This window comes from Sinocyclocheilus rhinocerous, unplaced genomic scaffold (genome assembly GCF_001515625.1).
Source record: "Sinocyclocheilus rhinocerous isolate Xijiao unplaced genomic scaffold, SAMN03320098_v1.1 scaffold1915, whole genome shotgun sequence".
Taxonomy (NCBI): Eukaryota; Metazoa; Chordata; class Actinopteri; order Cypriniformes; family Cyprinidae; genus Sinocyclocheilus; species Sinocyclocheilus rhinocerous.
In genome coordinates this window covers 321,304-331,498 of record NW_015639873.1, presented here as the reverse complement: position 1 = coordinate 331,498, position 10,195 = coordinate 321,304, and the positions used below count along the sequence as shown (strand labels likewise).

The window sequence follows — 10,195 nt, the reverse complement described above, 5'->3', positions numbered from 1 at the left end:
TGTGTGTGTGTGTGTGTGTGTGTGTGTGTGTATGTATGTGTGTGTGTGTATATGTGTGTATGTATATGTTTGTGTGTATGTATATGTGTGTGTGTATATGGGTGTATGTATATGTGTATGTGTGTGTATATGTGTGTATATATGTATATGTATATATTTATCAGTCTGGCGAGTAAACAAAAAAAATTTACTAGCCAATGGCGATTCAATTGCCAAGGTGTTCGTAGAGGGCTGATGCGGCTCCTTCCCTGCAAGCATCTCCCAATCAGCCTGCAGTTTGCATTCAAGACCATGCTCCAGTCACACTGCAAAACGGGTAAAGCAGTTCCTTGAAGCCAAGAACATTGAAATAATGAAATGGCCGGCCCAGAGTCCTGACCTAAACCTGACTGAAAATCCTTGGCGACAAAGTTATGGCTAAGAAACCCACTACAGCTACTGAACTGTTATGTCCTGCGGCCGCAGATGTGCTGAAGTCATTCAAAGCAGGAGCTTTTTTCTGACATCTGTAACCTTCAGAAATTTTAATTGTATTCTTTCTTCATGCTACGATCATTGCTGTTTTCTAATTTTGTTTTCCACAAAATAAAGGGTTTTTGTTGAAGTGCCTTGGTAATTTTGTAAAACACAGCATGGTATAGCCACAACTAAAATTCCTTCAGATTTTGAACAATGATGATTAAATTATTTCTGAAAAATCAAGTGTTCATAAATTCTCTAATTTTGATCTCCACTGTGTGTGTGTGTATATATAAAATCAACATCTTTAAATCAGTAGTTTTGTATTTCTATCAATAGTTTTAGGTTATTGCTTTTAATCTGATTGTCATTCACAGTGCTTTATGTGATTGTAGTTCTTTCCCTTCTTCGAGACATTAAGTACCTTCATCTTTTTGTCCAGTTTTCAAATACTTCTTTTGCTTCAAATCAAAGTTTGTAATGTTGTGATTCACCGGTTGGTTTGGTTCATGGTTTATAACTCTTAAACGATGACTTTAAAAAAAAATTTAAAAAAAGGAATGTAAAAAAATACTTACGGAACAAAGGCAGCTGGAAAAGTGGGCGTATTAGTGCCTAATATTAGTAGCTTTTGAAAGGGTACTGCACCAGTGACAACTTTTGTACCTTTTTTTCTGAGAGTGTACTGTAATATGAAGATTACTTGTTTTTACTGTCTTAAGTGTCCTGTTTATTTATTTATTTTTTTCAGCAATATTCAGCGTTCAGCCAAACACTGTCTGGGGAATCAAAAACCGAACACTATCTACTGTAAATTACTTTCATGGGCCGTGTTTACCTCGATCCATCACATAATGAACAGGAGAGGAATTTACTGGAGGGAGGAACAAAAGAATCATCATCTCCGCAAATAGACCCGTAGGTGATCAGCGATGTGGGTGGACTCGCCAGCTCCTTCACCGCTCAAGCATGTGTTGGTCCGTCTGACACTCTATGCATACTGTCTGTTGACTCCATCAACTGAAGGAAGATAATTTTGGCAGAAGAGGCAATTGACGAAACTAGTGGAAATTCCAAAGCTTGCTCCATGAAGACCACATTAGAAACCATCTGAAGCAATGAGGTTTCATCTTGCCTTGAGGTTTTACTTGCATTACCTGGTTCTGCTGGGCTTCAGCGGTGTAATTTCGATCTATGGCCCACACCAGAGGGCCCAGAAGACAGGTGACATACTGCTGGGGGGGCTTTTCCCAATACACTTTGGGGTGGCATCCAAAGCCCAGGATCTTGCAGCGAGGCCAGAATCAACTGAGTGTGTCAGGTATAAACACAACATGGTCAGCTTCTCCAAATGTGGTTCCAACTTTTAATATCAACACAGCTGACCTTTAGTAATTAACACATTATTTTGGTGACTAACCCCAACTTCACAGATAATGCTGATTATATTTCATGCATTATTTTTTTTCAGTGTAGATATAGTTTTATACCTGGCCAGTGTTTGGTAAATTTGTATGAAAATTTTGCTTGTCACACAATCGTGTGTCACAGATTTATGCATTTGATGTATTTGGGGGAAAAAAAATATTTCCATCCAACCTTAAAGACTTGAATCGGCATAGAATGACATATTTAAATTGAGGTAAATGGTGTAAGGAAGAGACATACAGTCTGTTCAATAGGTTGTCCTGTCTTTAGTCTTTCCAGGATCTTGCAGCGAGGCCAGAATCAACTGAGTGTGTCAGGTATAAACACAACATGGTCAGCTTCTCCAAATGTGGTTCCAACTTTTAATATCAACACAGCTGACCTTTAGTAATTAACACATTATTTTGGTGACTAACCCCAACTTCACAGATAATGTTGATTATATTTCATGCATTATCTTTTTTTTCAGTGTAGATATAGTTTTATACCTGGCCAGTGTTTGGTACATTTTTATGTAAATTTAGCTCGTCACACAATCGTGTGTCACAGATTTATGCATTTTATGTATTTGGGGGAAAACATTTTTTTCCATCCAACCTTAAAGACTTGAATCGGCATAGAATGACATATTTAATTTGAGGTAAATGGTGTAAGGAAGAGACATACAGTCTGTTCAATAGGTTGTCCTGTTTTTAGTCTTTACAAATTTGTTTGGAAAGACTAAGTGTTTAATTAGGTTAACAACAGTACAACCTACACTGAAGCAAATTTGGTGTAGAAACTATTTTCTCTCATAAACTGCTAGTAAATTTCACAAATAATTACAAAGAAACGTCAAGTAACGCATTGAATTAGGTAAAAATTTTAAGTAGAAAGACTGAAACCGTATGTTCTTGTAAAATGTAGGCTACTCCAATACTCTTTGTTTTATTAACTTAACTTAAAAAACAATCATATTTTTTTTCGTCGTGTCAAATCAACGCTTAGTCAGTTCTAACTAAGGACTAGTCCTTGTTGTTTAACTTGATAAAATGATAAGCATGACCCGGAGTGTGAGTTCTTATTGAACTACCCTTTCTTTTTTCAGATATAATTTTCGTGGATTCCGTTGGCTGCAGTCTATGATCTTTGCTATAGAGGAAATCAACAACAGCTCTGCTTTTCTTCCAAACATCACGCTTGGCTACCGTATATTTGACACATGTAACACTGTCTCGAAAGCCCTGGAGGCGTCGCTAAGCTTTGTTGCACAGAATAAGATCGATTCACTCAACTTGGATGAGTTCTGTAACTGCACAGGGAACATCCCATCAACCATTGCAGTGGTTGGAGCATCTGGATCTGCTGTATCTACAGCCGTGGCTGACCTTCTGGGCCTCTTCTACATTCCTCAGGTTGTTCTGCAATTTACAAACTATGCCAATGAAACATCATCACTGAATGTTTCATTGACATAGTTTTTGTGATATATGCTTGGTAATTGCAGTATAATTCAATTTATTTTGAATGTTTCTAAAGACAACAGTTGTATGAAACTCATCTTGATTATCTCATTTACCTTTAAGAAATGCTTTAAGGCAAGACACCACAGGTGAATAGGGTAAAAAAAACAAAAAACATATCACCATACTTCTTAACTTGATTAATCACAGTACTGTTGTATTGTATTACAGTATTGTTTTGTATTATAAGTTTTCTGAAATGTTATGATTAGATATGCAAATTACATGGTTTAATCAAATATGCACTAATTTGCATACATTTCCAGAACAGAAATCTGGACATTGGATACAGCCATTGTGTCATTTTGATGAGTTTTAAAATTGAATAAAAATTGGAAATAATAATAAAAAAAGTAATTTGAGTAATAAATAGTAATAATAATAATAATAATAATACTTTCACCTTGTTTAGATGTTATATAAATCAGGCAAATAATATATGAAACCCCTCTCTAAAAACTTTAGGATATAGATAAGAATACAATTTTCCCTCATTTTGGGAAAACAGCCTTTAAAGATATATTGTAATTGAAATGTAATCTACAGGCGCAAATAGATAGAATGTACTTTTTTAGGGGGATATTTCCAAGACATGTTATTGGAAACACATAACATGGCCAGTGCATGAAAAAAAATAGTTGACCTTAAAAATAAACATTCTGTAATTTACTCACTATGACATAATTCTAAAGCTATATCCATTATTTATATGAAACACAAAAGGAGAATTTTGTAGAATCACAAGGGAGAAATCTTGAAATCATAGTGGCTAATGTCTGAAAAGTATGGAGCCCCGCACATGACATGCAAGAAAAAATAAATAAATTGTGCGCATGATTTACTAATTCATTCTCTCGATTTGCTAAATCGTGCGCACAATTTACCAATTCATTGCCTCGATTTACTAATTTGTTCCCTCGATTTGCTAAATCGTGCACACAATTACTATTTCGTTTACTCTATTTACTAATTCGTTCCCTCGATTTTCTAAATCGTGCTCACAATTACTATTTTGTTTCCTCGATTTACTAATTCGTTCCCTCGATTTGCTAAATTGTGCACACGATTACTATTTCATTTCCTCGATTTACTAATTCGTTCTCTCAATTTGTTAAATCGTGCACACAATTACTAATTCGTTTCCTCGATTTGCTAATTCGTTCCCTCGATTTGCTAAATCGTGCACACAATTACTATTTCGTTTCCTCGATTTACTAATTCGTTCCCTCGATTTGCTAAATCGTGCACACAATTACTATTTCGTTTCCTCGATTTACTAATTCGTTCCCTCGATTTGCTAAATCGTGCACACAATTACTATTTCGTTTCCTCGATTTACTAATTCGTTCCCTCGATTTGCTAAATCGTGCACACAATTACTATTTCGTTTCCTCGATTTACTAATTCGTTCCCTCGATTTGCTAAATCGTGCACACAATTACTATTTCGTTTCCTCGATTTACTAATTCGTTCCCTCGATTTGCTAAATCGTGCACACAATTACTATTTCGTTTCCTCGATTTACTAATTCGTTCCCTCGATTTGCTAAATCGTGCACACAATTACTATTTCGTTTCCTCGATTTACTAATTCGTTCCCTCGATTTGCTAAATCGTGCACACAATTACTATTTCGTTTCCTCGATTTACTAATTCGTTCCCTCGATTTGCTAAATCGTGCACACAATTACTATTTCGTTTCCTCGATTTACTAATTCGTTCCCTCGATTTGCTAAATCGTGCACACAATTACTATTTCGTTTCCTCGATTTACTAATTCGTTCCCTCGATTTGCTAAATCGTGCACACAATTACTATTTCGTTTCCTCGATTTACTAATTCGTTCCCTCGATTTGCTAAATCGTGCACACAATTACTATTTCGTTTCCTCGATTTACTAATTCGTTCCCTCGATTTGCTAAATCGTGCACACAATTACTATTTCGTTTCCTCGATTTACTAATTCGTTCCCTCGATTTGCTAAATCGTGCACACAATTACTATTTCGTTTCCTCGATTTACTAATTCGTTCCCTCGATTTGCTAAATCGTGCACACAATTACTATTTCGTTTCCTCGATTTACTAATTCGTTCCCTCGATTTGCTAAATCGTGCACACAATTACTATTTCGTTTCCTCGATTTACTAATTCGTTCCCTCGATTTGCTAAATCGTGCACACAATTACTATTTCGTTTCCTCGATTTACTAATTCGTTCCCTCGATTTGCTAAATCGTGCACACAATTACTATTTCGTTTCCTCGATTTACTAATTCGTTCCCTCGATTTTCTAAATCGTGCACACAATTAATATTTTGTTTCTTCGATTTACTAATTCGTTCCCTCGATTTGCTAAATTGTGCGCACAATTTACTAATTTGTTCTCTCGATTTGCTAAATCGTGCACATGATTACTATTTCGTTTCCTCGATTTGCTAATTCGTTCTCTCGATTTGCTAAATCGTGCGCACAATTACTATTTCGTTTCCTCGATTTACTAATTCGTTTCCTCGATTTGCTAAATCGTGCATACAATTACTATTTCGTTTCTTCGATTTACTAATTCGTTCCCTCGATTTGCTAAATTGTGCGCACAATTTACTAATTCGTTCTCTCGATTTGCTAAATCGTGCACATGATTACTATTTCGTTTCCTCGATTTACTAATTCGTTCTCTCGATTTGCTAAATCATGCACACGATTACTATTTCGTTTCCTCGATTTACTAATTCGTTCCCTCGATTTATAAATCATGTGCACGATTTAGCAAATTGAGGGAACAAAATAGTAAATTGTGCACACGATTTAGCCTACTATCTTTTTCCTGCATGCCATGTGTGGGGCTCTGTAGAAAAGCTCCAAAAAGGCAAAAAACAGAGAGAGAGAGAGAGAGGCTATGCTACTTGTTTTTTTTTTGTCCTTTTTGGTGCTTGACAGATATGGTCACTGTAAGCTGTCATTTTAAGTGCTGCATGAAAAAATACACTGAAAAAAAAATTGTCTTAAGATTGTATCTCTCCTCTACTGTTTTTCAGATCAGCTACGCTTCGTCCAGTCGACTTTTGAGCAACAAGAATCAGTACAAATCGTTCATGAGAACCATCCCCACAGATGAGTATCAGGCTATTGCCATTGCTGCCATCATTGATCACTTCCAGTGGAACTGGGTGATTGCCATCGCCTCTGACGATGAATATGGTCGCCCGGGGATCGAAAAGTTTGAGAATGAAATGTTTCATAGGGACATCTGCATTGATCTCAATGTTTTAATTTCACAATACATCGATGAAGCTGAGATCCGCCGCCTGGCAGACCGCATCGAGAACTCAACCGCAAGAGTCATCGCCGTGTTCGCTAGCGGACCGGACATCGAGCCACTCGTTAAAGAGATGGTGAGGCGAAACGTCACAGACCGTATCTGGTTGGCGAGTGAGGCGTGGGCCAGCTCTAGCCTGGTTGCCAAGCCAGAGTACCTTGATGTCATGGGAGGAACGATTGGCTTTGCGCTGAGGGCTGGCCATATACCCGGCTTTAAAGAATTCCTACAGCAGGTGCATCCAAAGAAGTCCAGCCATAATGAGTTTGTGCGAGAATTTTGGGAGGAGACATTTAACTGCTATCTTGAAGATAGTCCAAGGAATGAGGACAGTGAAAACGGCAGTACAAGTTTCAGACCTCTGTGCACTGGTGAAGAGGACATTGCAAGTGTGGAGACACCGTACCTGGACTACACGCACCTACGGATTTCTTACAATGTGTATGTGGCTGTTTATGCCATAGCACAGGCACTTCAGGACATACTTACCTGCACACCTGGAAAAGGATTGTTTGCTAATGGCTCTTGTGCAGACATTAGGAAAGTTGAAGCATGGCAGGTGGGGTACTTATCATGCTACTTATATATATATATATATAATAATAATATAATTTCCTGTTGGTTCCCTTCTGCTCCTCTTGATTTTCTAGGATATTGACAAAATGGTATTCACATGCCTCTTTTTATTCTAAAAGGTTCTGAAACAACTGAGACACCTCAACTTCATAAACAGCATAGGGGAGAGGGTGCGCTTTGACAATGGCAGTGAGCTCTCAGCAAATTATACCATTATAAACTGGCATCGATCACCTGAGGACGGTTCTGTTGTGTTCAAGGAGGTTGGTTATTACAGTATGCATAACAAGAACGGAGCCAAACTTTCCATTGACAAGACAAAAATACTGTGGAACGGCCGTCTAACTGAGGTGAGTAAGCATAGACCACACAGTAGCCAGAGTGCTTGGCTCTTAAAGGCCGGGACACACCAAGCCGACGGTCGAGCAATGTCGGGTGTTTTTTGAGCGTCGGTCGTAGTGTGTTCTGCACCGTTGGCTCTATTCCAGGGGTGTCAAACTCAATTCCTGGAGGCCTGGAGTCCTGCAGAGTTTAGATTCAACCCTAACTCTAAACACACCTGATGCAACTGATCAAGTCCTTCAGGCTTATTTGAAAACTACATGGTATGTGTGTTGGAGCAGGGTTGGAACAAATCTCTGCAGGGCTCTGGCCCTCCAGGAATTGAGTTTGACACCCCTGCTCTATTTGGACACCGTCAGCTGTTTTACGGCCGCGTCTGCATGTCGAATCGGCGGCAGAGCTCATCGGCGAGAAAGAGAACTCAGATTGGCTATTCAGCTTAGCGAATGAGCGCACGAGAAAAAAACGCGACTGACGAAAGCCAACCAATCACAAGAAGAAGACCCAGGGCTGACAACGCCATTAAAAGCGTTGCTTGCTTTGTATATCCACAGTTCTAGCTCTTCCGGTTTCACTAGCTGGGTTTCCATCACCCGGCTTTTATGCGCATTTTGAAGTATCGCATCAGAATCGAGTGATGGAAACCCTGAATTTTGAATAAAAATGCCTTAATTCACAAAAAAGTTTTTACGCTCGCTTGAGGTGGTTTTTGACTTGTGCGAAAAAGGGTTAATGCGAATATACTGGGAGATGGAAATGCATTTTGCGAATAAATTCCTCCAAGCGCATTAAAAAAGTAATGTGACTCTGCGCTATGGGGCGGCAAATCCTGACTAACCAGCGGACCGATCTTGTTCCACAGCATCTGAAATGTTGTTATATGGTCATTCGGAAATGCCCGAGCAAAGTCTGTCATCAAAGTATTTCTGTATAATTGCCTCCCAGAACTGTTAAACGACTGCGTTCCCAAACAGCAGCATCCACCTCCGAAAGCAATAACCGCATTCATTGTGTTTCGTCTGCTCGTTCTGAGGTGCAAGTAATTTATTATATAGGAAAATTATTATATTCAGTAGCTTCTCCTACTTTTCTTAGCAATGTATAGTGCCAGTTTATCAGGAAGTGATGATTTTGTTCTCTTTGACTCGTTGGATGGAAACGGTGCTTGTTCGCAAATGTTTCGTGCGATATTCCAATTTTGCGCATAAGTTAAATTCGCAACTTTGGATGGAAACCCGGCTACTGCTTGAATGCCGAATACAGACTACTGCCACCTGCTGGTATGGGAGAGTTATGTTCTCTCACGCAGGCTCCGTCGGCTTTAGTGTGTTCTAGTGCAACGTTTTTTTGCCCTGACATGCAGTCGGCTTTCCTCGACACTAGTTCTCTGGCGTCGGTTTGGTGTGTCCGCCCTTAGATTGTTATTTATAAAGCCTAGCTCTCATTAAAGGGGTTCTATTATGCTCGTGTAAGTCTTGATTTCGTTTTTGGGGTGTTCTAGAATAGGTTTTCATGCTTGATTGTTCTAAAAGCGCATTATTGTTCACATATTTTACCTTATTGCAGCACCGTCTGTCTCAAACGCGCCGTCTAATTCCCGTTTTGATGAAACCCCTCCTTTCGAAATGAGCTCTGATTGGTTAGCTGGCTCAGTGCATTGTGACTGGCGATCTGCTTATAGCATGTTCCGGAAATGTTACGCCCCTTACCATAACCACGAGTTTCATCTGCTCAGTTGTAAATATTAACAATGCTGTCAATTTTGCCATACCAATTTCGAGCCCGATTCTGAGAATGTAAATGAACAACAGGATCATACAGAACCTTTGCTCTTTTATGGTCTCTAGTGCAGCTCAACCAAGCCTTGCTTTGTTTATTCTGTGGGCGGGAATGGTTTAAATGACTGACATTGGGACTTCACAAGATCCGGAAGAAGCACATTATAGTCTGAATGAGCCGTTTGTTGTAGTTCTTGAAAGGGGTTTTCCTTTGGAGTGCACTTTGTAACCTTGCGGATCTTTTGTATGCTGAAACAGGAACATTACACACTAACTTGAAAAAGTGAAAAAGCATAATAGGACCCCTTTAACTTAATGGAGTGCCCAAGGATCACATCCTTATCCAGTCGGTTACAGCAAATGTGCCTTTGTTGTATTGCGTGAGACAATACATTGTTTCCCTTTCCTCTACCAGGTACCATTTTCCAACTGTAGTGAGGAGTGTGAACCTGGAACCAGAAAAGGAATTATTGATGGCAAACCCACATGCTGCTTCGAGTGTACAGAGTGCTCGGATGGGGAGTACAGTGATCATAAAGGTTAGCAAATGCATGAATTAGCAACAAGTATACTTGAGTCAAGACTTAGAGCAGAGGAGTCCAATCCTGCTCCTGGAGCACCACCTTCAAGCAGAGTTTATCTCTAGTCCTAATTAAGCAGGTTACACTTACTGCACTTCTCCTTCATTTCTGTGGTATCCTATTGTATAACTCTAACAGCAGTTCAGTGATGCCAAGGCTATAATGCAATCCAGCTCCAACACACCTGCCTGGACATTTCTAGTGAGTCTGAGGA

At 39.1% G+C, this 10,195-nt stretch overlaps 1 protein-coding gene across 1 annotated transcript; it reads left to right on the top strand.

Moving 5' to 3' along the window:
* Positions 1-1,577: 1,577 nt before the first annotated feature.
* Positions 1,578-9,944, top strand: casr (calcium-sensing receptor). The gene is made up of 5 exons (XM_016568179.1): positions 1,578-1,780; positions 2,975-3,281; positions 6,424-7,263; positions 7,400-7,630; positions 9,816-9,944. The coding sequence occupies exons 1-5, from the start codon at positions 1,578-1,580 to the stop codon at positions 9,942-9,944; spliced, it is 1,710 nt and encodes a 569-aa protein (XP_016423665.1).
* Positions 9,945-10,195: the final 251 nt, after the last annotated feature.

Coding starts and splice junctions, on each gene's coding strand:
- casr (XM_016568179.1), top strand. CDS start 1,578: ATGAGGTTTCATCTTGCCTTGAGGTTTTACTTGCATTACCTGGTTCTG. Junction 3,282..6,423: donor GCCTCTTCTACATTCCTCAG/GTTGTTCTGCAA, acceptor ACTGTTTTTCAG/ATCAGCTACGCTTCGTCCAG. Junction 7,264..7,399: donor GGAAAGTTGAAGCATGGCAG/GTGGGGTACTTA, acceptor TTATTCTAAAAG/GTTCTGAAACAACTGAGACA.